At 37.2% G+C, this 27,600-nt stretch overlaps 1 protein-coding gene and 2 long non-coding RNA genes across 3 annotated transcripts; 2 read left to right on the top strand and 1 right to left on the bottom strand.

Annotated features, from left to right (window-relative positions):
• The first annotated feature begins 8,905 nt into the window (after positions 1 to 8,905).
• LOC147477962 (uncharacterized) lies at positions 8,906 to 11,131 on the top strand. Its single transcript, XR_015209251.1, has 2 exons — positions 8,906 to 9,323; positions 9,429 to 11,131. It is a non-coding gene; the product is annotated as an uncharacterized LOC147477962 (long non-coding RNA).
• Positions 11,132 to 11,147: 16 nt separating this feature from the next.
• On the top strand, positions 11,148 to 13,452 carry LOC147477961 (uncharacterized). The gene is made up of 3 exons (XR_015209250.1): positions 11,148 to 11,236; positions 11,420 to 11,495; positions 13,209 to 13,452. It is a non-coding gene; the product is annotated as an uncharacterized LOC147477961 (long non-coding RNA).
• Positions 13,453 to 13,778: 326 nt separating this feature from the next.
• On the bottom strand, positions 13,779 to 15,352 carry LOC147477960 (sister chromatid cohesion protein SCC2-like). The gene is made up of 5 exons (XM_086586127.1): positions 15,226 to 15,352; positions 14,967 to 15,078; positions 14,478 to 14,574; positions 14,173 to 14,359; positions 13,779 to 14,075 (listed from the first exon to the last, which is right to left on the bottom strand). Exons 1-5 carry the CDS (start codon positions 15,310 to 15,312, stop codon positions 13,779 to 13,781), a joined length of 780 nt encoding a protein of 259 aa, XP_086442253.1. The 5' UTR covers positions 15,313 to 15,352.
• Between the last annotated feature and the right edge of the window lie 12,248 nt (positions 15,353 to 27,600).

Genomic DNA, 27,600 nt, shown 5'->3' with positions numbered 1-27,600 from the left:
GACTCTACCAATGGACATTTGTCACGTAGGTGGGGTCTAACATCGCCCCTCTTTGGCATCTTGAACAAAGTTCATATGGCAAAGAAGAAAGAAAAATGAGCGGAATGTATAATGAAGTATTGTGCGAAAAAAGAAATAATTGGAAAATTGACTCTAAAAAATCGCGGAATTATCGGGGAACTAAATAATATCAAACTAACGTGATAATGGACGCTTAATGTATTTAAATAAAAGATGGCGAAAAATACATAGAAAAAATAAAAATATGCAGTGTAAATAAAATTGCAAAAAATTCGATTGGCTTAAAAACTGAAGCTAGCGGCACTTAATAATAATGGTAAATTTGAATTCGACAATGGTACAACGGAATATCGATACTTGGATTATACCGCTTGAAAATTAAACGTAAAGGGCAGTTTAGTAATAATAGAAAAAAGGAATTTAATTTTAATTGATTCAAAGGTTTGGGATTAGATAAGAATGTGGAGTAGATAAGAATTAAGATTAGAGATGAAGTTGGATTAGAAAAAGAATCCCACCAGCAATGGAAAACCAGCTTTGACAAAACCTTATATAGTGCTAGCAAAGACATAGGCCGCGATTCCTTCCATAATTCAAACCAAGAAATCCCAATTCAAGAAAAAGACTCGACGCCATCAAAGACGTGGTCAAGACTCCCTCGCAGGAGAAAGTTTATCCTCTTCTCGTAGTACCGCCAGCTTCTAAAAACACTATGTTTTTATTCAAGGCTGACTAGCAGTGCGTTCTTTTCTCCATCAAACTTTGCTTAAAAAGTTTGCATGGTTGTCTCATTAGAAATATATTGTGGTTGTATTCCTTTTATATTTTTAAAGAGGTATATGCTGACGAAGATTTCTAATCATGCATACCAAAGTGAAAGAAAAGTTATCGAATTAGAGGAAGGATGGGAATTAATGCGAAGGGGTCACAAAGCTGAAAAATATTCTTGTAGGGCTTCTGAACCACAATTCAACCTCAAGATTATATGTAGCTTTACACAACTATCTACTACATGTGCATACGCATCTCCTCATGATTACTCCGAGCACTGCACGACCGGTACAAAAACGGAGAAAGTAAGTATAACTTATAACACCCTCGTTTTTTATAATGCATTTTTTCTATTTAATTAATTAATTTAATTGTTTATTTTAAAATTCGCTTGACCGTGACCGCATACGGGGCCCCGGTTTTGGGTCTCGAAGTCGGTGGGTTGGGTTTGGACTCAAGTATATAAACACTTTTTCTGTAAAATAGTGGTTGAGAGAAAATAATATATTAAAAAATGGAGGGGCAGAGAAAAGTTGGTTTGTCGGGAGAGGTGAGCCCCGACGATTCCTGGACTACTTGAGGATTCGGCTTGGTTTTAATTCGTGTGAGTAGCTAGTTTACTATTTCACCCGATTATAGTTTTCTCCGTGTACCATCGTGATACCGCTAAAAGCTTCGCTTATGTTTTCGTTCGCTTTTATGTTATTGTGCGTTTGTAACCGCGGTTGTTAAAAATATATTAAGTTAAAACGTTTTTCTTGAACTCGAGAAATTTTATTTTTGGCCCAAGCTTTATGGCCGGCGCAAAATGCTATAGATCGTTTTTTTTTGTTTGCTTCTCTCTTCTCTCGCTGAACTCTCGAACTTAAACCGTCGAAAACTCCCATGCCGAAGGCAAGTTAATGGCGCATTCAAGAAATCGCCGATACTAGTGTATGTAAATCGATGGTTGGTTTTTTCGTTTTGGATTGTGAATGATTGGGTTGTAGTGGTTTTGGTGGTCCCCAGCCGTAGAGGGGGCGCTACCGGCTACCAACGCCATTACCGGTGCCATGGGGGGGCGCATTTTGTTGGTAGTTTGAACTGTATTGGTTTGTGTTTTTGAATGTTGTGTTGGTTGTTGTTTGATCGAAAGTTGTAGCAGGGGGGCAGTTTGGTTTGAAGCTTGAAGCAAGCTTTAATGGTGGCGAAATTGTAGATCTAGTTTGGATGGAAAAATCCGGATTTAATGATTAGGGATTTTGTGTTTGACAAAGTTATAGGGTTTTGTTTGTGATTAAAACCCATTATGATGGAGTGGAATATGGAGAAGAAAGTTAGTGGTGGTCCGCTTGGTTTTGGTGGTGGTGGTGTTGTTGGCATCTAGAGAAGATGAATGCAGGACCTAACCTGGGCTTGGGCCGGGTTGATCTTTGGAGCCTTGGGCGAAATGTCTAAGTTAGTTTTTGGGTCTGGTCTAATTTCATTTGTTGTTTGGGCCAAATTCTTTTTTAAATTTTAATAATTTCAAGGGATGGTTGTCGAAATTTTCAGATTTAGTTTTATGTGGGCGAAATCTAATTTAAGTGGTTGGGCCTTTTCTATTTGTTTTGTAATCTTTGGACCCGGTTTAATTAAGTTTTGTTTGGGGCCTTTCTCAAATTATGTTTTGGGCCGCCAAGATAATTTTTAGGGTCCTGTTTCTAATATTGCCGGGACGATCCATTGAACTTAAAATAAATCCAATGGGTCTGGTAGAATTAATAAGTTGGTTTTAGACTTCTCGGGTTCTAAGGTTTGGGCTTGGCGGTTAAGGTCGAACCATGACCTTAGCCATGAGCCCACGAGCCATGCACCGATTGACGCTGACCATCGATCTTTGACTTTGACCATGACATGTTGAAGTTTGACTTTTGACCATGACATGTCGAGTTTGACTTTGACCATGACATGTTGAGTTTGACCTTGACCATGATGTGTTGGCCTTTGCGGTTGATTTTGACCTTAGCCATGAACCATGGCTACCCCGAACCTGAACAATATGAATATAAATCCATTGGTTTGACTTTGACAATGAGGTGTTGACTTTGGACCATTGACCCCACCTTGACTTTTTAACTCCGGATTATGATTTGGGTTATTAGGATAGGTCTAGGGCTATTAGCATGACTTGGCTTTAGTACTAACCGCTATATATTACGCGGTGTATGTGTATTAACTACTATGTGATATTTTAAAGTATTTTATGATATGAAACGCTATGACACTTAGACATTCAGTGAAATTGGTTCAAGACCGTTCAAACCTAGTTTTGGCACATTTAGAATGAAGATTCGGCATTTTGTTAAACAAGAGAAAGTAAGTTCAATGGCGTCGCCTTTGCAACACAAAAAGCTTCGATCGTTTGGATACCTGTGGAAAGAGTTGTTCCATTCGAAGATATCCCGTCGAAAATCCAATTTGTGAAATTAGGATTTTTGACCGTTTTCAACCTAAGTTTTCTTTTAGATGGAGCTAAGGTTGGGACTTGAAGTTCTACATGAAAAAAGTATATCTAAATACCTTAGTTTCTAAATAATTAAGTTACATGTCATTTGGATGAATGTAGGAAAAACCTTAGCATTGATTATGTGGGTGATAACTAATCTGAAGGTTTGATTCTAATCTTGAAAGATTTGGATCGAGGCAGCTTTGAGCAAAAGTCACACTACACTATATCTATAATATATATATTAGTTTTATGTGATAACTATGTGATTATGTTAGAAATTACTGCTGTTTTGAGACTACATAAATATATATGTGGGAGATAGAAGTTGTATATGAATATAGACTTTAGTATATGTGGATATGTTTTAGACATTAGTGTGTGTGGACTTGAATTTGGGCTAATGAACTATTAGCTTTACGATATTGTATATATGAGTGTGGTTATGTAAATTGTATTTGTTTGATTATAAGTCTGCTTTACATTTAATGATATTTAAGTGCACAGTTTGACCTTGAAAGTGACTCTTTGCATGTGTGGTCTATTTTGACATGAGTAATGCTAGTATAATTATAAGTGATAATAATGTTTTAATGTGTAAGCCACATCTTTAGAACTCTCCACGCCTAGGATTTGGTAATGAAAAGAAATGTTTATGACTTGTGATGTCATGTGATAGATGGTATTCATTGAATGTGCCATGAATGACCGGGTATTCATTGAATGTGCTATGAATGACCCAATCGTTTGACTGCCCTAGAGAGGAACTAAGGTATTAAGCCTTGGGTTTGGTGGTATTCCTTGAATGTACCTGGAATGTAGGTTTGGGTATTCCTTGAATGTGGCGGGAATGACTCGGGGCATTTATTGAATGTACCATGAATGGCCGTTAGTGTTATGATGGGTATTCCTTGAATGTGGCGGGAATGACCCAAGGTATTCATTGAATGTGCCATGAATGACCGATATTTTGTTATGCCCAAAAAGAGGCTTTGTGATTATGTGTATGGAAAGCCCGAGAGATGGCCGTGACTCACAAGTTCTGAGTTTACAAGATGAAAGTATGTTTCACGGAGGCTTATATCCCGCTTGGGGCGTATGTCTTGTAGTGGTACTTCGGTGTGAGTGAGAAAGCCTGGATGATATGTGTGATTTGGCAAATGTGTGTAGTGCAAATCGTGGAGTAGAACTAAAGGTTGGTGTGTCTTTGAATAAAGGAGTCAACAAGATAATTAATAAGCAAAGTAAAAATATTGATTTTACGTGTGATGGAGTTATTATATGATGTATATGATTTCTTATGAGAAATATATACATGGTTTGTATAAGTTGATACTCACAAGGGATGAATGTACTCCTTGGTTGTGACTTTTCCTGGATTCTCATAAGTAGGCAGAGTGATACTAAAGTAAAAGTATATGAATTGTGTGATGTTATGGATATGAAGTGTGACGGTGAATAATACTAGTAAATGATTGTGAGTTCTATGTGATGTGAATTGACTATAACTTGATATGTTATTACCGAAACTATTAATGACTTGTGATAGTCTGAGATCTATGATTATGCACGCAGAAACTTTATAACGTAATGATGTCATATGAATGACTACCCTTAATATAGGTATTATGATAAGTAGTATTCCCCCTAATATCTTGGGATCGAACCGGAGTTATATCAATTAGACTTAAATGTCTTAAAGGAGGTGTGGTCATGAATGAAATTTTGATCGGGCCGAGATAAATCAATTTATTGTGATGTCTAACTCTGTTTTGGGGGAGGGTAGGATCTATTAATCTTTTCTCAAGAGGGGCGTAAATATCCTACCCTAAGACGACGTGTTGGCTTAAAGGTAAGGTATACCAAACTCATATTTAATTAGGTTATCATATGTGCAGTTAATAAATGAAATGTAAGTGATATTGTATTGTGAGTTATTTTGGAAAGTGGGAATGACGAGTACTATTATATGAGATTCTTGGAATTTGTATGTTGGGGGTGAAATCTTACTTGGGAAGAAACTACACGCCGTTTTTGGAAAACGGAACTATATTGTCTTCCAAGTTGAAATTGTTTGTAATGTTATATTATTCATTTGAAAGATTATTATATATATTTTGTTGTTAGTCTACTCATACCAGCAAAATTCAATTTGCTGACCCATGTTTGCTTTGTTTTGCAACGTGGGTGTGTTCTTGGGAACATAGATGGTGGAGTGCAGTGGATGAAGACACGTGACTTGGATTTGCTCTTGGAGTCTTCTCTCGGTTTAAGTTTTTTCGAAAAGTGTATAGTTTTGAATTGAAACAAAGGTAATAGAGTTGGTTAGAAAAAATTTATTTGTAAATGAAGCGTTGTTCTTTTCAGGTTTTAATTTGATCTTAGATTTTAAATATTGTGGTTGATAATATGTTAGTGGGTTTTGTTTCACCCTGGGTTTCGAGATGATTGAATATCAGTTTTAAATTTTCTGGAAATTTGGGGTGTGACATAACTAGTCAAGGTTATCTTAATTTGTGACTACGTAGCTGGGGAGGCATATATTTGACTTGTATTAGTTTTGTTTCCTATTTAGGAAATACCAAGCATACGTCAATGGATTCAAATCCAAAGAAATAAACGTAAAAGCAACAGTCCGATGAGTTTTATTTTTTGGTTAAGGCAACAAGTAAAACATCTTGACACCGAATTCAACATTTAAAGTTCAATTAATATTAGGTAGTTTTGTTCAATTAATATCATATATATATATGTTGGGTTTTGACAACTTGAAAACGGTGAGATGTCTCACATCAAGAGACTTGTCGATGGTCCGCACTTTCAAGCAACATCTTATAATTTCTATCAAGCAAGTGGATATGTGTTTTCTTCTTTGAATGGGAAATTAACAAGACAACTCGAATTCGGAGTTAAAATGAACGCGATGACCAGTTTTATTTCGAGTGCTAAAGATAGGAATCTTATTGATGAAGAAGCTACCTATTATGGGGTCATAAGACAAATTCTCGAAGTTGAACTGCTTTGACTTCACTCAAACTGTATTTTACCGTGATTGGGTTGAATTGAGGATAAAGCGAATGGATGTTACTTTGACCCTGATATTAATTTAGTTTTTGTGAATTTTAGCAAGTTCCGAAGAAGTTCAAAGTTTGAAGATGAGCCATTTATCCTAGCATCTCAGGCCTCTCAAGTATTTTATTGTAAAGATCCAACATGGAGTGGCTGAAATGTGGTGTTAGATGCTCCAAAGAGACTAACTAGAGATATGGATGCTTATGAAGACCCCTTGACTTTTGAGTATAGAGTGCCTAAAGAATTTTTACATACATCACATTTAGAAGATGTTGGAGAAATAGGTGCAGATTGTGTACCAAAAATTCTCGTATTTTGAAAAAAAAATGGTGAATGAATGATATGCATTTGTAACCTAGTCCAATGACATTGTAAAAGGCGTGAGAAAATATATGCATTTGTAACCTATAATCACCAAATTAGTACATGTTTTTTTCTTTATGGATGTTTTGAATGATTTTTCTACATTAGCCAATGATTGATACTTTGCTCGACACTTGATCACTTGTTATTGTACACTTTTTATGCATGATTTATAAGATGTTGTGTCATAAGATTTATAAGATTGATACTTTGTCTAGCATTACTTTGTCTAGTATAGTCATTAAGACATTTTAGACTTTGTTTCTCCATTGTACAATATTTGAGCCAATAATTTGTTTGCTTTTTTAGGATATGGCAGACCAGGAAAACGCAAAGGTATATCTTAGTGATTAAAGATGTGTAAGTTTCATTGAATATGCTATTTTCTAATGGTTTGTGTTATATAAAGAGCTCAAGGAAAAAGTTAAAAAAGGCCAAGAAGGAAAAGGTTGTGATGCATGATGTTATGCCTACAAATACTTCGAGGGTTGAGGTAATTTCATGACTAAGTGTATAACTTTCATTGCATTTTGTGCGTACTAATGATTTGTTTAAAAAGGCCAAGAAGGGAAAAGCTGTGATGCATGATGATAAGCCTACAAATACTTCGAGGGTTGAGGTAATTTCATGACTAAGGTGTATAACTTTCATTGCATTTTTTGTGTACTAATGATTTGTTTAAAAAGGCCAAGAAGGGAAAAGCTATGATGCATGATGATAAACATACAAATACTTCGAGGGTTGAGGTAATTTCATGACTAAGGTGTATAACTTTCATTGCATTTTTTGTGTACTAATGATTTGTTTAAAAAGGCCAAGAAGGGAAAAGCTGTGATGCATGATGTTATGCCTACAATGGCGGAGGTAATGTCATTACTAAAATCTAAAGGTATATAAATTTCATTGAAAATGTCAATTTCTAATAGTTTGTATTATTTTCAAGAGCTCAAAACAAGGGAAGAAAATGATTAAGAAAGAAAAGGATTCCATACATCTTTGCGTTAACTAGAGATACAAATGGAGGAGCACGCTTTTGTTGATTCAAGAGCTATTAGTGTTGATCCAAAGTTAAAAAATATTTTGTTTTGAACAATTTACCTTTACACTATATTAAGTGTTAAATGTGCATTTCCTTGTTCTTATGCTCAATTTCAGGATCAAGTGCTAGGTGAGTCATCAAAGGTCAATACCTTTGTTTATATCACGCATTCTTTGAGAATCTTGTTTGGTAATGACTTTTGAGAAACAAAGAAAACAAGCTAATATATTAAGTTAGTGCATGGATTTTTGATACATGTTCCTAATTTCAGGCTCATCATCAAATGCGTCCCAAGGTTCTGAGCAACATGATGGAAACCCTTCTGGTAATACACTTTTGATTTATTATCTTTTGTACTTTTTTGTTTTGATTTATTATCCTTTGAGTTTTTACATTTTGTTCTAAGCCTCCATTTTATTTTATGGTTCATTGACTTAGTTTTTGTTGAATATAGGAAAGAAATTTATTGAATTTGATTTGATGGACAACCAATGGAGATAATTCAAGTAGCTATTCTAGTACACTTGGTGGAATTAAGCGAAAACTCATTGTCCAATTTTCTATGAAAAGTTTCACAAACGTTCCCTCGATCAAACTAAGAATGCAATTTGGAAGAGTATCAAGGTTAGTGTTGAAAATACATCAAAATGAATTTTTATTTATTTGTATGTATATAAGATTAACATTGATCGACTTCATTCTTATACAGAAAGAGTACCATGTTTCCCGATACATATAGGAAATGTCAACTCAAGAAGGTTGGTGTAAGTCTTTCAGGGAGTACAAGCATCGCCTTAGAGTTAAACACTATGACAAGTACAAAAATGATGACGAAAAGAAAAGGAACCGTCCCTAAAGGAGTAAAGCAGGAAGAGTGGGAGAGATTTGTAGACAATGAATCTAAACCTTCGAGAAGCCAATGCGGTTGATTGGCAAGAAATCAAGACAAGCAAGAAAGTCTTTGCATACATCAGGCAGAAAGAGGATCGTGAAGAACAATCCATGAGTTGGTATGTTATTTTGCATCTTTATGTATGAGAAGTCGAAAATAGTAAGTTGGTTCTTATAACTTTTCTTCTATTATTTGTTTTTAGAAAAAGAGGAATCCTGGTTCTAAGTTCACCTGAACATTCTTACATAGCTATCCATACACGCAAAGATGGTTCTTTCATTGCTCCCGAAAGAATGGTGAGCTATTTAAATATTATATGTTTTGCTTTTGTGTGCATGTACAAATAATTCGTTTTGTTCTTTGTGTCATTGTAACAGGCTAGAATTAATGCTATAATTGAAGTTGATCCATCTAGCGTTGACTTAGACTTGGATAATGATCCGGTTGCGCAAGTGTTTGGTCTCGATAAATATGGTCGGGTGTGTGGTATGAGTGCTGGTATCACGAAGACTTCTCTTGTATCATCAGCTCCTGCCAAAGAGAAGCTTCACCAAGAGTACCAACAACGTACTATGGTTGAAGAGCGGGTTATGAGTCTAGAGAAACATATGATCAATCTCACCCAAATCTTGGTGGAAATGAAAGACCAACAAACAAATTCACAAAAGAGTGTTACTGCTAATGCAACAACATCTAATGTAATATAATTATATCTCTTGAATTGCTTGAGCTGCTTTTTGCAATAAATTTATGCTTAGCTGCTTAATTTGTTTTTCGTTGTTAATGTTTTATTTGTTTTGTAGGTAAGGGAACCAGTAAATACACAACCTTCACGAGGTATGCAACTGTGTGAAATGTTCAACATGCATAGAGAACTGATTGCTAAGGGAAGAGCGACGAAAGGAAACATTTTTCTGATCCGGATGTCGATTCCTCAATGGAGATGTATAATGTCCAAGTATCTCTCATCCTTGATCGTAGTGAGCGACTGTTTGGGTCGAAAAGGACATTTGGAGAGCTTCAGCTGCCCACAACAGTGAAATGGCCAGCAATCTTTACTTGTTTTGTTTAGGTACGAATTTTAAGTTTTCTCGATTCCTGTTTGGTGTCCTGCTATATATGGTCTTGAATAGAGATTACAGTGAGAGTAAGTAGTAATGGCAGCTGTCATAAAGAGGACTAAACCAATTTTCTTTATTTTGTTTTTCACTCACTCAGCTGTGATATTAAATGCATGAAAACAACCCCGCTTTATTTGGAGAGCAATAGTTTTTTTTTTTTTTTTTTTATGTTTTGGTGGAAGGAGCCGTTCATAAATATAATAAATACACACATTAACACATAGAATTTGAGACATTTGACTTTAATGCATTTCCTCTAGTTAGGGTTATATAGAGAGGAGTATTAAGAGTTTACACATGGCATAACTCTCTTTCCACAAAAAAGGAAGAAGAGACCCGAGTTTTTCTCTAATGGCTGTATCCCTCTCTCCTGAGGGATAAAGCCTCTTCGCCACTTCGCCTCTCCTGCGGGCTAAAGCAGTTACTCAAGCCTCTCCTGTGGGCCACAGCAGCTCTTCCCCACTCCTCTTCAGATCTTAAAAAAAAAAAAAAAAAAAAAAAAAAAAACACCCTAGATCTGATCTGTTTTAACTTTCTCTTGATCCTTTTTTGAGTTTCCTCTTTCCACAAATCTTCTCCTTGACTTCTTTAGTGTCTCATTGCTGTGGTGATGAAGAAAAAAAAGAAAAAAAAAGGAACTTGGTTGCTTTTATGGGTTTTTGTAACCCATAGTGTAATCGGCATAGATCGTTTGGATCAAGAGCTGTGGTCTTTGGGGTTTATGGTTTCTACTTTGTGGAAAGTCACCCCCTTTTTGCAGGCTAGTTCTTTGTTGAAGATCCAAAACAAGTACGATCTCGGTTTCCTATTTCCAGTTTTATTAAAGTGTTATTTGGTTGGCAGCATCAAGTCAGATATTCATGGTTGGACATTTCTCATACGATGTCGGAGTTGTAATTGGATTCTTTTGCTTGTAACTGGTTGTGGTTGTCTTCAGTGTTGGTTGGGCAGGAGGGAGGTTCGTTCCATTTTATCTTCTCCCTTCCGGATTGCTGGTTTTGGGGTTTTATGGTCAGGCCACCACTCCTTTGTAAGGTTCTTGGTGAGGCTCACCTTCTAGGTGTAGCTAATCTGCCGCTGTCACAGAGTTTATTGCTTTGTGGTTTGGAGACTTTTGGGTCTTCGTCTTGGGAGAATCAGAACTCTTGGCTGATCAGTGCTGGAGCAACTCAGGTGGGGAAGAAGCATGGGTTGAAGATTTCAGATTCGTGTTGGGAATTCGATGCAAGGGAATCTATCTCAAACATACTTGGATGTTTGTGTTTTTTCTTGCATTTGATTTACTGTTTCTTTCATGTATTTTTGATAGTTGTCTGTTCTGTAAGTTACTATCTTTTGAATTAATGAAATGTGGAATTATCGAAAAAAAAGAGAGGAGTATTAATGCCACCTCTCTTCCCTGTCTCTTTCTCGCTCCTCAGAATATCTTCTTTTTTAAACTGCCTTATTAGTTTTGTTTCATCGCTTTCTCTCTTCAACAAACTCAACAAGTGAGCCTGCTTTTTTTTTTACTCAACAAAATAGTATACTTTTTATTTTTCTATTTTGGATTGTTTGTTTGCTTCTGTTGGATTTTTTTGGCTGTGTGTTTGATTTAGGAAGAAGGGGTTGTTTTATGTTGGTTTTTAAATTGTATATGTTTACTGACTTTTTCTGTTTTTTTTTTTTGGCAGAGAAGAGTGATGGATTATTGTCTGTTGTGAGGTGATAAAGTATAAAGAGATGGTATTTTAAGAAGCTGACTAAAAGGTATATACTTTTGTTTTGGTTCATACTACTTGGGTTATATTCAGATCTGTTTGTTTTTTAGTTTTGGAACTTTGTTGGACTTCTTTTATGAGATTTTAAGAAATGCCCCTTTTAGGGTTTTGTTGAATGTTTGGTGATAATGCTTGTTTATGTGCTCTGGGGCAATACTTCCATGTTATGTAAATGTAATCCCTCTTTCAGTTTAGTCTAAATCAATAAAGTATGAACTTGTTTTATGTGAATTTATAATAGTATGGTTTATCTGTGGACTGTGGTGCTTGATGTATATGCTGGTTATGATATAAAAGGAAATTTTCTCTGGTAAGAACAGATAAAGGGTAGATAATATCTCTTGTTTCCTGCATCAATATGACTTGAAACTATACGAGCCACTAACTTGGTGGGGAAAGGTCTCTTTCTTACCTCTCCCTGTCTTGGATTCACATTATATAGTTGGTTCTCTAAATGTGATGGATGTTCATGGATCTCTATCTTCTATCCATGACTTTAGCAGGGGATGTTTAACTGTATGGAAGTTTATATGGTCTTATTCTCTGTTTTAATTGCTTCCATGTTGTATTTGAGCACTGGTTTTGCTATCCCCTGACGTTTTATGGGCATCACTTTATTCTGTGTTTAGTTCTTAGCATACTTGGACAACTCTATTCTAACAATGAAGCTTGTATCATATTCAGCCTACTTGTAAGTTGTAACTTGTACAGCTGCTATTTAGGTTTCTTCTTGTAGACTTCTAGAATTCTTCATCTTTGGTGATATGATATAGCTACTGAAGTATAAGTTTTTGAACCAAGTCTAAGGCAAGAAAAGCAATGTATAAAAATGAGATGGACTATTGGAAAAATCTTCAATAGTAAACACTGAAGAGAAATCTTTTCTTCAAGGATGTGTTTGATAGCACAAAGAAAGTTTTTCCTGTAAATTCACTTTTTAGTAAATGAGAACGGTGAAACTTTCACCACCTTCAGGAACTGCTAGGCAGGATTCTCCTACTGAAGTTCTCTATGCAATTCCTATGTTTATATCAAAATTGTTCTTGAGAGGTCAAAAAATTTATTTTTTGATCCTATATCTTATGTAACATACACACTGTAATTTATAGGAGTATGGGACAAAGTTGCACTCCTTGAGCTACTGTTCTGTGAATGAATATTTAGAGAAGGTAAATTCAATTTGAAATTAAATTGAAGTTTCCTATTGCAGTGTCATATGAAGAGGAATAGAGTTGAACTTTTTATGAGGGTGAAAGAGACCAAGTCTCTAAACACAAAGGATCCTAAATAGCTCTTATTTAGGCACATGCTCAGATAGTGTTGTGCCCCACACTTCCACACCGTGATCAGTCTTCAAACAACTACTTTCTGGTTATGTCACTGCTGTTTCCATTGTTCTTTATCTCTTACAGCCCCTGTTCTGCTATATTGTTTTCCTGTGCAGTTCTCTGACATATGGCTGAATTTCCTACAGTTGGCACACATCTTGTCTCACTTCACTCTTTCTTAATATTAGCATCATGAGAACACTTTAGGAGAATATTTTGTTGACTCAGTGTTATCGATTACATTGAACATCTTGTCTTATCAAATACCTTGTCCAAAGTGCGAACCCAGAGTATTGTGTTTCATGATGATTGGTGTTGTGGAGTTGTTACTCAAGTTCTTTACTGACTTATGTGTATATTTTTATGTCTTGCAGGACTTTGAGGCACTTTCTAGCTTGACATCTTATACTCACACAAGGATATACAAGACTTGATAGTTATTAGTCAATGATGTACAATGATATACAATTAGTTTGTTGTTTGTTGATTTGCATATACTAGAATAGCTGATGATTGTATCATTTTTTGGAATGGTGAGTCGTGGACAGATTTTGCCTACACTTTCCAGGAATTGTTTTTTTTTTTTGAGAAATTGCATTATCAATTGTTTTTCAGAAAGCTCTGCTGAGCCTGAATGTCCAGGTCGAATTTCTGTTTTTTTTTTAAAACTAAAATAAAAAAACCACGCCCCATAAGTGTCTATTAAAAAAACCACGCTATCTTAGGAGTGGTTTTTTTTTCAAGTGGCAAGTGTGTTTTCCAAGATAAAAGACACTTTGGTTAGCGTCATTTAAAAATTAAGACATGCCTATAAACGGGTCACCATCCGACACTCAAAAAGCGTGGTTTTTCCATCCAAAAAGACGCTTTGAAAGTGTCTTTTGTGGTAGTTCTGTTGTAGTGATTCTCAATAAGCATTTTCATTTCAGATGCATCCTGAGCTCCTAAAGAACGTGTTTCCAGAAAAGACAGCATACCTCTGTAGCAGCTTCATTACATTTGGTTGGGTAACTAGCATCAACTGGAATGTCTAATATGGAAGTACCGGATAATGTCTCAGGAAGAATTGTGCTGTATTGAACCAACTGAATCAGCAAAGCAGTGATCATCTGAACCTGCCTTTGCTCTTCATCAGGTAGATAATAAGCTCTCAGTGCACGCTTCAAAACTGGTAGCTTCCAAAGAAGCTGAACTGTTTCATCTATCACGAAAACTCTATGCTGTGAGTACGAAGAAAATACCTGCACCCAATTACAAACAAATAAAAACAATCATTAACAACTGGCATAAGCATAGGATGCCAACAAGAAAATGAAAATGAAAATGTATATGCACTACCCCGCATATTAAACTGATGACCTTCAACTGCAAAATCTGGATGTTATCAACCAAGATAGTCGTAAAACTGGTCTTCAGTAATTGTAGTATGCAACTATCTGATAGGCGTTCTATAAGCAGCAAATCTTTCAGAAGACAAAGTATCGTGCAAAGTTTCTGAAGTACAATATTCACAGCATCGGGAACCCTATTTCGGAAAAAACTAACTATATCAGAATACACTTCATTCTAGTTCTTTTAAAGAGCTAACCATTGCACAGAAAACCATACAGAGTTAGAAAGAAAGGTATCAGTGATAAGCACACTTGTTCCCTGTAGACTTCTTTGCTTTAGAACTCCTATAACGACGACGCTTCTTGCTCGATGAATCAAATTCAACATCCGCTTCTTCATCTTCTTCACCTGAAAATAAGAAGCATACTGATATCAGCTTCATACTAATAAAAAATATACGAATAAAATACATAAAATCCGTTCGCACGAGAGTTGATATAAACAAGTAAATAACGCAAGCTAGAGAAACATTTTGCATGTTTTTACTGTTTATTTTATTATTCTTTTGCTTTTTGTTATTGATGAATAAGCATCAATATTGGCTAGGATAAGTCACAAAAGGTCATATGCAATAATTATAGGCTGAATCATGTGAACTAACAAAAGTTGAAGAGAGTTAAAATTATGAGGGAGAGATAATGAGCAGATAAAATCAAAGTATCTCTTGAAATGGACTGTATATAACAACCTAAAAAGCCAACATGAAAATCGAGCTTCCACGTACAAGAGATGAAGCTTACCGTCAAGCCCTCCATTTTCGCTAGGTTTATGCAGAGCACGATATGATGGATCACAAGCTGACATGCAACCCATGATCTGATGCCTCGAGAAGTCCAGAATTCTATCAATGATCTGATATGGAAAGAATACAAATTAATTTGTCAGCAGTTTCCTCCTCGTTAACAGAAAATCACAGGAAAGATGAAGGAGGAAATATGGAGATCAGACAATGAAAATTATTTGAACTAACAAATAAGAAGCTAAGGAAGTGGCACACACCTCTTCCTTATATAGCTGCTTTGGCATGTCATGGTGTGTCATTACTACTAGAGCTGCATGGGTGGACTCCAAAGCAGAAGTGACCATTGACACGACTTCTGAATCAGACTGAATAAAAAACAACACATAACTTGTCAATGTACCTACTGTTTAAGTTTTCAATCTGCATAGTAATTAGGACTATATTATAATACTCAGATAAGAGTGATACAGCTCTGACACCGCAAGGACACACCATTTTACACAAGAATGGAACATCCGACACAGCACTGCACTCTCCTTACTCTTTAAAGTATCGGGGTCTCATGTATAAACCCTCTACTAAACCAATTGCATCATTAACCTATTTTTCTTCCTCATTTTTTTGGCCCAGTTCAGAATTAAATGAAGGAATGAAAAAAAAGGTATTTGATAGTAACAATGCACAGGAAACACCTGACAATGTGGTGTTTCTGCAGTACAACGCTGAAACTTATGGCCCACATTTTGTTTTAGCCTTTTGGGTCATGCATTGGGTATTCACAAGAGAGGGATGGACCTTCTCAAATGAGCTCCTTCTGACTACTTGCCTACAAGTATCCTCAGTGCCGGCTCAACCCTTAGGCGAGTTAGGCGGCCGCCTAAGGCCTCAAATTTGGAAGGCCTCATATTTCCTAATTTATCCACATATTTGTTTATTATTACCTAATTTTATAAAGAAAAAAAATACCAAAAAAGGATATGATAGTCAATTTGTTTACAAATGGGTTTTCTATCCACGCACTAAATTTCGGAGTGAATTAATGTGGAGTGTATACAATCCAATAGTCCACCGTACAAATGACATCCCGATGTATTAATATGAATCCAATGACTACAAGCCATAGTAATTTCAGTTTTTGTAGGAGTGTGCTCATTTAATCAAATTGTTTCATTAGAAGAATAAAACAAATGGAAAATCCCACGCTTAGTGAAAGAATCTCCACATTCTATGCATTTTCTTCTTTTCTATCTTAATTAACTTGTCTTAATTAAAGAAATTGTCATTACACTTCTCTCATTAAATCTTTCTCTCTCTTTGTTCTATTTCACCAATTTCAAGTTTAACCGTTTGTCAATTTCACTTTTGAGTTCTAAACGCTTAATCATCAATTCATCATCTAATACTCCACGCTTTTGTGAAATTTGTTTTGTTTTTGTTTTTTATTTCAATATGAATCTATTTATTTTATTTATTTATAGTTTTGATGTTTATTTGGTTACGTTCTTGTCGCTTTTTCGCTCGATTTGAGTCATGATACTAGATTTTCGCTTAATTTATAATAAAATTGTGAATATACGCTGAACTTTTTTGGTGATTATAGATGGCCTGAGAAATAAAGGCCTCGCAAATAAAGGCCTCGCCTAAGGCCACACTTTGGCTTGAGCCGGCCCTGAGTATCCTGATAGTGTGGCACTCCGCACACAATCACTACAAGAATACTGAGCATTTGCCACGGTCATTGACCGTGGCTAAAGATCTTTTGCCACGGTTATAAGCCGCTTTACCCACCGCTGCCAATGCACCTGTGGCTAATCTTTGGCCACGGCTAAAGACCGTGGGTAAAGCTTCATTTTATGCCACGGTTATGAACCGTTACATGGGTCGTGGTGAATTTTCCTTTTTGCCACAGCATTAAACCGTGGCTAATGCTCACACGACCTACCTTTTGTAGAATGGATCTATAATTTGGCCACACGTCTAGGCCGTGGCAAATGTCTTTTATTGGACTGTACTAATGGTTAGCCATAGTTTATGGCCGTGGCAAATGTATTGAATTGGATAAAAACAAATTGATTCTGATGCCATACTAAATTCATTCAATTCCCATCACACCTGTAGGTCATACAAAATTCTATCATTTCACCAAGGGTCGAAATGGACTACTTTTAACAATTTTATTGACATCATACTTTATACAAGTGAAAGCACATACTAGCCAATCAACATGCTTTTGCAGATCAGATTCACAAGTGTTTCCCAAGAAGCCCTTCCTTGACAAGGCCCCATATGACAAGAAGTGTCCCAAACATGCTCATCGCATCGGGTTTCAAGAGACCCACAAGAGCTCCCCGCCACCGAAGAAGCGCTACCAAAGAAGAACCCGGTAAGAGAGGCAAACAAAGTAACAATGAGATCAAAAGAGAATCCTAGCGATGCATATCTCGTTAGTGTACTACGGCAGCTTCATGCCATAACATAAATATTAGGATGTCACGTGAATTAAGAGTGAAGTCCCCGATGCGAAACTAACTTATGTAATTCCAAGTGCATTGGACAAAAAATGGTAAAAGAGCATCAAGTGCTTATATTGGATGAACTTGAGGTCAAACATATCCGTCTCCGGAAAGCGCACGCCTAAGTGAAAACCAGTGAAGGGTGCCCTGAACGACAATAGTCGCCAATATCAGTAGCTATAAATCTCAATAAGTTGGACCCAACAAAGTTAAATTTCAACCTGAGAAAATGAAAACTTACCCTTTTAAGATCCCCTGAGGTAGAAGGGAGCAACCGACAGACCTCTCTCTACATTCCATGTTAATGAACACAATGTTGTTTTGTGCTTAACAAAAAAGAAAACAAAGCCTACAAAGGAAACTTGGAAGACGAGAAGCATCACGTGCCTGGGGTTCAGAGCTATCAAATGGTGCAAACTGGGTCCCAAGAATTGGTGGCATTAATCCGATGTTGTAGTTCAGCACGGTATGAATCGAGTACGGAGGACCTCCAACAGGCCGCATGAAGGGCGGTCCTTGATGCGGCTGTGGTGGCAATACCGGAGGCCTTTGTGTGACCATGGGTGAGCGACTGAGCGTTGAATGCTCACTGCAGCTGAATTTTGCAGCTCAGTTTTAGGTTTGCTGTAAACCCACATTTGTCCACCAACATGAGAAGCAGCGTGACCTGACATTTCAAGAACAAAATCCGTGGGGGGTACGACCAAAAAAGAAAAGATTTAGCATTTTGCAATAGAATTTTACTTGCTTGTGAGATCTTAACTGCCATGTTACTGTTAGGACCATCAATGACTGCATAGTTACCTGATACATTTTTCGCCATCTTCATGCAACTTAACTAGTCCAGTTCATGGGAAACGCTTGCCCACTTTGTCCCATAATTCCACGATTCTCGTGAGTCCACCCTAGGGTGTATAAGTTCATGAGTGCCACTCTCATATCTATTTATGAAGGGGATGCTATGATTTTGAACATTGGCATAGTTAGTGAATGCAAAACCCAATTACATGCAAGTACAATGAATTTGGGTCGAAGTTTTTGCTATTTCTATGGCAAAGCATTGTAATGGAAGCTGAAATGTTGTATATCTAAGTGATCATGAGCCCCGAAGAATAAATCGGACTCACCGCATCTTGTCCGCCTCCCCGAAAATTTAGCCCTATGATAAAATATTTTCAAAATGGCTCCATAGGGGCTCGCAAATAGCTGCAATCTCAATAGAGGATTGAATAAACCCAGAACTTCGATTTAAATGAAGGTTTCAGGAAAAACAAAAAGGATAATAAAGAAGTAATAACCAATTTATCTATATAGGTAAAACCTACGCAAGAAGGCATGACGCTTAGGAGTTATGGAAAACCAAAGAAGTTTTCAATCTCGTCGAATTTCAGCTAGAGCATGCCGAACTAGTGTATGTCCGTCGTACTCAATTACCTGCTTAAATATACAAAATGCAATTACTTGTAACATCAATGTATTATACGTCAAAATAACCTTAGCAAGAATATCTTGTTAAACCATGGAGATCATAATGCTACGCTCAGGGGAACCATATATGTGGAGTATCTAAATAGTACAAATTAAGAACTTACGGGATAGAAAGCAGACTTTTAAGCTCAATGAAGAAGTGAGAGAGTTTCTCCCTTGATGTTGTTTTCTGCATCTTCTTGAAAGTCCTTTTACCTAACAAGCCTATTTGGTGTAGATTCAAGAAGATGTTTGAATGGAGTAGCTTTCCCCGAACCAACCGGAGAAGCCGATAAAATGGGATCGGGGAACTTCGCTTTGTGATTGGAGGAGATGCCCAGCTTCTCTCATCTTCTTCATAAACAGTCTCAAGTACTCTCATCTCCATGACGCGTTTTCAAAGCAAACTTTCAACTTCTCCTCATCGATGTTGGATTTCACATTATTTTCTTCATCAATACTCTCTATCAAACCTAGCTTGGAAGAAGAAATGTTTTCTCCACTTGCATTGGAATTTCCATGACTTTTAATTCTTCTTCTAGCCAAGAGAAGCATCACCAACTATAACAAAAAAAAAAAAACAAAAGTTATAAATTTATTTGGATGAAAAAAATAATCAACATGAGTATTGAATGTCTACTTTAATTATTAGTAACTACGCCTTCCCTCATGAAATCTTTTAACACTCTTAACGAGCAATTTAGCCTTCATTTGTATAACAAGTGAAGGGTCGCTTAGAACTTAAGAAAAAAATGTATTTCAAGTAATTTACTTAACGTAACACCTAAACTAGTCGATGAAGAATGATCGACCGCAAAAAGATTTAGTAATTATTGGAGTAATTATTAAATGGTACTAAGTTCCTAAAAAGTTCGGGATATCCATCCATAGAAACAAAACAGAAAACAGAAAATTTCACATGCATTGAGATGAGAAACTCAACAAAGTGCGGATGCTAAGAGTGGACTGAGGAACTTGTACAGTAAGAACCTAGCTTGAAGAGCCTAATTATATTGGAATCAATATTGATTCCAATATAATTAGGAAAAAAATCAGCTCATTTCAAGATCTCTAGCCTTGTCGAATGTGGTTTACAAAACTGAAATAATATAGACCATTACAAAAATTGATTCCAATATAATTAGGAAAAAATCAGCTCATTTCAAAAGATTCTAGCCCGTCGAATGTGGTTTACAAAACTGAAATAATATAGACCATTACAAAAATTGCAAATGTAAACACGACTTTTGGAGATTACACAAAATGAAATGAGCTGTGGCACCCTGCAGCCTAAGGTAAGAAAAGATTGGAGTCTCGAAAGCAAGCGGATCAACTTGTCCAAATTGGACCAAGAACTTAACATTAATATCTTCCTCCACCAAAGCTGACTGAATCACGGAAATTAAGTTCGTAAACCCGTCAAGAAAGACAAATTACACCGTAAATTAGGTCTTTTCCCCGGTCTTGATATTGCAAAGATATCATGGATGAAAGTGCTTCAATGGAAAATTCTAAGATGCAAAAGTATATGAAGGACGAGTAGCAAAATGAGATTGGTGATAAAATTAGCAATTTACCCGATAATATTCTTCATTACATTCTCTCTTGTCTTCCTACAAAATATGCTGTTGGTAGTAGTGTGTTATCGACTAGATGGACGCATTACTTTGACTTGGAATCCACAATCTTGACTTTTGTGAACAACTATCATATGCCAAATCAGCAGACAACACATATGTCAAAAAAATCGTAATAAATTCTCTCCCCGCATCGCTGTGGATGTTCTCACATAATATTATAGAACTGAACCATGATGGACGAAAATCCAAGTCAAACTTCTCCCTCAAGAATTGTGGAGAGTTCCAAGTACACACGCCAAAGATCCAAAAGAATACCTAGCCGATGGATTATCAAAGCACCACTTTGAAAAAATTAAAGACTTACATTAGAAACAAAACATGTTTAAACTCATAAAGGGAAACAACGTTATCCAAACCGATTGGTAAACATAAAGGAAATTAACTCACTTCTTGAGAAGACGAAGAACGAGAAAAGTAATTAGAAAAAATGATGGTGATCGGGGAATGATGAGATCAGACCTTGGCGGTTGCCTACGCACTCCAAATTATCAAGGGATCAAGTCTCAAGAACGAAGTTCTCAATGAAAAATAGATATGTATTTATATAGGTAGAGTAGAGAATCCTTGTAGTTCAAGTATTCTTGTAGCTTGAGTCATTATGATAGAATATAACTCTCAACCGATAATTATCTCTTTGATAAGAAATGAATTGACATAAATCAATGTACATTAGTGGCAAGCCATGTGGCTAAGGTTCAGCCTTAGACACATGAGTTAATGGGCCCGTACATTGATCCATGGTATTGCAAATTGGGCTTTAGCCCCTCGCCGATTAAATGAATAAAATAGAGACTCCTACCAATGGACGCTCACACGAGGGGGGGGTCGAACATCACTTTTTTGTCATGCTTAACAAAGTTCACATGGCAAAGAAGAGAAAAAAAATCAAGGAAAACTTGGAATAAGAAAAGAGCAAGCGGAATGTATAACAAAGTGTCGTGGTGGACGAAAATGATAGGAAAATGGACAATCGGAAAAATTCGAAATTATTGGAAACGAAATAATGTCAAATTAACGATACGAAAAGTGTCGGTGAACGTAAACGATAGGAAAATGACAATCGAAAAATTCGAATTTATCGGAAACGACATAATGTCAAATTAACGATATATAGACGCAATGTAATAAAAAGAAGGCCGAAAAGGCATAGAAAAAAAATAAAATATGCACGTAAATAAAATTGCAAAAGAAATCGATTGCCGAAAACTGTACCGAACGCATCACGTAAAAATACGAAATTTGAATTCGACGACGCGTGCCACGCGCCGAAATAGCGATACTTGGATTATACCGCTGAAAATTAAACGAGGGGCAGTATAGTAATAATAATAATAAAAGGAAGTTAAAACGTAATTGGACTCAAAGTGTTCGATAAGATAAGAATTGAGTGTAGAGATGAAGTCGGAGTTGGAGAAGAATCCCACCAAAGACCGAAAACCCTCGTGAACCTATATAAGTGCCAGATCCGCACATCCCACAATCTTATATCATATTTAATTAGAAAGCAACAAGGCCTTGATAGAAACACCGACAGAGAAGAAGAGTAACGATCCGAGAAGGCGAAACCGGCCCTATAGCCATAGAGTAGTCCACTAGCTCGCTCTTCAACCATCTTTGCCATAGAGTTATGAAGTTTGGTCTTGGCATGACCAGGTCGGTCGAGAGCACGCAGAGCATCACGCATATTCTCAGGTTTGATTTCTCCAACTAAAAGTCCTATACACGCTATTTCTAATATGAATTCTTGATCAAGTCGGTTTAACTTGATCAAACAAATGAAAACTTTCCCTCGTTGTTTCGGTTAGAATCCTCGCTTTTCAAAATCTGCGAAGTTCCTCGTAAGAATGTGATCGTTTAAAGTATATCGATCGTGAATAATTCCCTCAAACCCATGCAAAGTCGCTCCCCGAAGTTTTGGAAATCTTGAATAGGTAGTTGAACGCCCACACTCATTGGTTCATGGATGAGCTAGAACTTTGCTTTTTGGAATCGCGAATTGCTACCGGGCTTGAAAAGAAAGGAGTTTGGAGGTTTAGACCACGGTAGGTGATGATCGAAAGATTGCTAAGCTTAAAATAATTCCGCTTCTATCCACGGTGATGATCGGCTGCATTATCGCCGAATTGCTACGCTCGCTTTTTGCATTAGTTCATTGGACCGGTGTTTTTTTTAAAACCGCTGAAGCTCCGTGAGGAGCCATTAATGGCGTCGACCTCGATTTTGTCAATATAACAAAAATCGCGCTTTTGAGGGTATCGGGTGGATAGGGTTTTACAGAGAACCAAACCGGGTTGGTTCTTTTGTGTAAAGGTGGCCGGTGGTGGTCAGAAGTGGTGGCCGGATTGTTAGTGGCCGATGGAGCTAGAGAAGATGAACAAGAATAAATCGAACTTGGGCTTTGGGCTTGGGTCAAGACTAAGTGGGTCGGTTGGGTTTGGGCCCGGATTCTATTTTAAGTTGTGTGGGTCGAATTTAAATGTTTTGTTTGGGCCCAATTTAATTAAGTTTTGGGACCAGCTTGTATTTTGTTTTGTCACGCCGGCCGAAGCTTTCAACCCGATTTTCAATCTATCCGAATCCCGATGTTATGTGCTTTTTTTTCAGGTAGAAACTACCGTAATATACGGATGAAATATAATCGAGAAGAAAAACTCGATGACTAACGCAGACTTGGTGAGGTGGAAAGAAGGTGATGATACAAAGAACCATCCGAACCGCTACCGATGGTCGCTTAAGGAAATACGTAAAATACTAGGACTCGAAATTTGAGATGGATGAAGTGTAATGAAGTTTGAAACGAAAAGTCGAAGAAGATGAAGTAGTAATGGCTTACACACAATTAAATTGCAGGAACGCACCCGCTCTGAAAGCAAAGAAATAGCGCATTATCGGAGTGGTGGCAAATTGCACCGACAACCGCCAATATCGCTCGCTAATCTTTACGAGAGCGCACCGCTTACAAAATGAATTTAATGTAAGGTTCGGGGCTCAAGAAATCTTCGCTGATACGAATCGAAAAGCCATAATCGACGAAAAGGGTACATAAAATTTGAAATTGAATTCAAGGATTCAAATAGAAGTTTTAAAGGGGTTTCCAAAAGTATACACCGGATGGGATAGATTTCATCGTATCATGCAGGGAAGTGGAACCGGCTGTGAGTTTAAAGTGCCGAACAAATTTCGAGGTAAGCCAAAACATAAGTATTGAAAACTATACTACGAAAGTAAACCGCTGACTAACACGAAGTTATTTTTGTGTCTCAATGAAAAACGCCGAAGTATGCTACCGCATATTGAATTGGACAAGGAAGTGGAGAGCAATCTTCGGTTCTTCTTTCATGAATGCTCCGATGAAAGATTGGTAGATCTGAGCTACTTTGATGATATCGCCGATTCAAATTATGGGGTATCGAACAACGTCCGATAGGTCCAAGGAGACACAAAGCCAAAATGGCAAAGAAGAATAAGAGTCTCGAAATGCAATATTCGGCAGCCGCAAAGGATAGTGAAAAAGAAGATGGAACGGAGTTAACACGGCGAATTAGTGCCGAGTTTGCCAAGCAAAAAGTGAATTGTACAAAAGAAGATGTGCCACAAGAAAACGGGCTTAACGGAGACCAAGAGAGACAACCAACGGTATAATGTATGATGCCTCGAGGGACGAGACTACAATGCACCAAACATCCTGCATCGAAATATAATACATACCTAACACCAAGAGGAAAAGGTATGCACCGTGAGAAAACATAGATATGTAAAAGTGTGGTGAAATGTAATATCTCGCTCGGGTTTGGTATATACAGAAAAGAATGAAACAGTTGATACGGACAAAAGATAGTGCAATGAACACAAAGTCGGTGAAAGAAAATAAACGGCAAAGCAAAATGCAGGAGCAACGAATCCAACAACCACCGCAAGTGGCGCCGGGGTAATACTACGATGGAGGAAAACCACGTAATCTGTTAATGGTAAGTTGATCGCTGATTTTTATAATTGCGTTAGGGACGGTAAAGAAATGAGTGTCCAACACTAATCCGATGAAATTGGTAGTTGAAGCGAGATGTTCAAGTCCGAAGACGGCGAAGGAGTCGCCTCGATTACGCCAATGGAAGGGCTCAAAAATATCAAAAATGTGACCGTATACGGAGAACATCGGAGAATATGACAGAGCAATGTCAATGATCTTCGATAGTATAAAACCGTATGATAGTATTATTTTTATCGCTATTGCAAACTTGTGTTTAAGTCAAAAAAATGATGAACTCGATATATATATATATTTTTTTTTTCGCAGTTAAAACGGGCGTAGTAATGGGCCAAAGAAATTCATGAAAAAGTCGCGGAAGAAAAAAAATCGCTCAATGAAGTCAATGCCTTAGAAGAAATAAAGAAAGTGAAGATACTCAACCAAAAATTGGAAGAGGCAAACAAAGCGCTAAGCGAACCATCAAAGAGTTAGAAGACTAAAACAAAAACTTAACCGAAATGGACGGAAGAAGCAGGAGATGATGCGTACTTAAGAATTTGGGAAAGCCCGTGGAGATAACGGAGGAACACAAACACTTAAAAGCAGATGTGATAGAATTGAAGTCACTCGTGGCGACCAAAGATCGAACTTAAACGCGGCGCAAAAAAGAGGTTGAGAAAAATAACAAGCTTAATGACCGATTTAAACGAGCTGCTCGGCCAAGATCATGTGCAAATGGCACATCGTGAATCGTCCGTAAGACAACCGACAGAGACTTTAATAGAAACGGAGATGAACTAGAACGCGAGAAGATGAATTACAAAGATTTGTAATGAAGTTGTATATGCTAAAAGTTGGGAAGAAACCATTGATTTTCCCAAACCAATGAACATGTGATTTTGGTATGTAATACCGTAGAGCTAAAAATTATTTTTATGAAAATAAAGTATGTGTTGGCTATTGAATATCATTGTGATGTCAAATAACATACCTATGGAAAACCGACAATGTTGTTGAATTATATAGATGACACGAAAATAGAATGAAACGCCCAATGCTAACTTTAAGCTTGCAAAATTAGATTGAGCGAAAAAATGCTCGATGCGTAACCGAAATTTAAACGAAACGGGCACTTCATCGATGTTGACATAGCGAAGTAACCAAAAATGAAAAAATCGCTCAATTTAGACGGACGAAAAGTAAATGTGGTAAGTTCGCCGATTTTGTCGTAGCGATAATAACCATTTTGGTAAGCGAAATGCAAAAAAGCGCTCATCTTAGACCGACGAAATTAAACGCGGGTAATTTCGGCCGATTTTATCGTGAGCGATAATAACGACTAAAAGCCGAAATAAAAGCCGCTCAAACTTAGAAAAGCTAAACGCTCAACTTCAGATTTTGGTGTAGCGATAGTAATGAACTAAGCGAAATGTAAAAGCCGCTTCATCTTAAACGCGGGTAATTTCGCCGATTTTATCGTGAGCGATAGTAACGACTTGCTTGCGTAAAAGCCGCTCAAACTTAGACCGAAAATTAAACGCGGTAATTTCGCCGATTTTGTTGTAGCGATAGTAATGAACTAAGCCGAAATTAAACGAAAAGCCGCTTCAACTTAGACCGAACGAAATTAAACGTGGTAATTTCGCCGATTTTGTTGTAGCGATAGTAACGGCTAAGCGAAATGCGTAAAAGCTGCTCGAACTTAGACCGACTAAATTAAATTAAACGCGGTAATAATTTCGCCGATTTTGTTGTAGCGATTAGTAACGAATAAAGCGACTAAAAGCAAAAGCTCATTTTAGACCGACGAAATTAAACGGGGTAATTTCGCCGATTTTGTTGTAGCGATAGTAACGACTAAGTGAAATAAAAGCTGCTTCATTTGCTAGGATCGACGAATTAAACGCGGTAATTTCGCCAGATTTTGTTGTAAACGATAGTAACGACTAAGTGAGCGTAAAAGCGCTCAACTTAGATCCAAAAATTAAACGCGGGTAATTTCCCATTTTGTCGTGAATTATAAGGTTCGCTAAAACCAAAATCATACCATTGAACCGGCGAAAGAACCGCTTTTTATTGATTACCAAGTCTTAAAAATGCAAAGATAACAACGGAAAATACATGCCCGAACCGAAACAAACTAAATATTGTATTATTTTATTTCTCCGTGATAACGGAAAAACACAACTAAAATCTACTTATAGAACTTTGGCGCAGATGAAACGATTCCACGGGTTTATCGAGAACATTCCCATCTAAATCTCGAGAAAATAAGATCCTTTGGTGGCGGCGATCTATGATGTATGGACCTCTGTCCAATTTTCTCCAAATTTACCGAATCTATCAACCTCGCCTTTCGACAGAGTACCCACCATCTTTCTCAAACACTTTAAGTCGAACTTTCTTGTCATATTTTCGCTTCATATCGCCTTGATAACGAATTAACCGCTGAAGACCAACATCTCTTTGTCTCATCTATCAAGGCTTTGGCTTGAGCAAGTGCTTGATCATTTGACTCTAATTCCACGCTAGAAGTTCGTGGTGGTTGGTGTCATCAACTCTCAGAGGGCAAGACCGCCTGCATCGTAAGCAAGATTAAACGGAGAAAATCCAAATAATGCTTAGGTGTGGTTCGATAAGCCCACATAACCGCAGGAAGTTCCTTAACCCAATTTCCTTTGGCCCGTTGAAGTCGCCGCTGAGCATTGCAAGAATGGATTTGTTAGTAGCTTCAAATTTTGTCCATTAGCTTGAGGATGGTATGGTGCCGAAATTGTGACTAATCTTCAAGTCGAACAAAATTGTCGAATTTCTTCAAGATCAAATTGTTTGCCATTGTCGGAAGTCAATGATGTTGAATACCAAACGACAAACAATGTCTCGCCATAAGAATTTTTAACATCCGGCATGGATCCGGGCTAAGGGCATAGCTTCAGCCCCACTTGGTAAAATAATCAGCCATGACGAGTAAGAAACTAACACCGCCAGAGCTTTCGAAGAGGACCGACGATGTCAAGACCCCACTTTGCAAACGCCAAGGGCTCA

The sequence above is a fragment of the Coptis chinensis genome, chromosome 9 (genome assembly GCF_015680905.1).
Source record: "Coptis chinensis isolate HL-2020 chromosome 9, ASM1568090v1, whole genome shotgun sequence".
In the NCBI taxonomy this organism is placed as follows: domain Eukaryota; kingdom Viridiplantae; phylum Streptophyta; class Magnoliopsida; order Ranunculales; family Ranunculaceae; genus Coptis; species Coptis chinensis.
This window is presented reverse-complemented; position numbering and strand designations above follow the sequence as displayed.

Bases quoted from the DNA above. Each gene is read 5' to 3' on its own strand.
- LOC147477960 (XM_086586127.1), bottom strand. From the start codon at position 15,312: ATGGTCACTTCTGCTTTGGAGTCCACCCATGCAGCTCTAGTAGTAATG. The intron at 15,079-15,225 runs GTGTGTGCCACT...TTTCCATATCAG, and splicing joins AGCAGCTATATAAGGAAGAG to ATCATTGATAGAATTCTGGA. The intron at 14,360-14,477 runs GTGTGCTTATCA...TTTCCGAAATAG, and splicing joins AAGAAGTCTACAGGGAACAA to GGTTCCCGATGCTGTGAATA.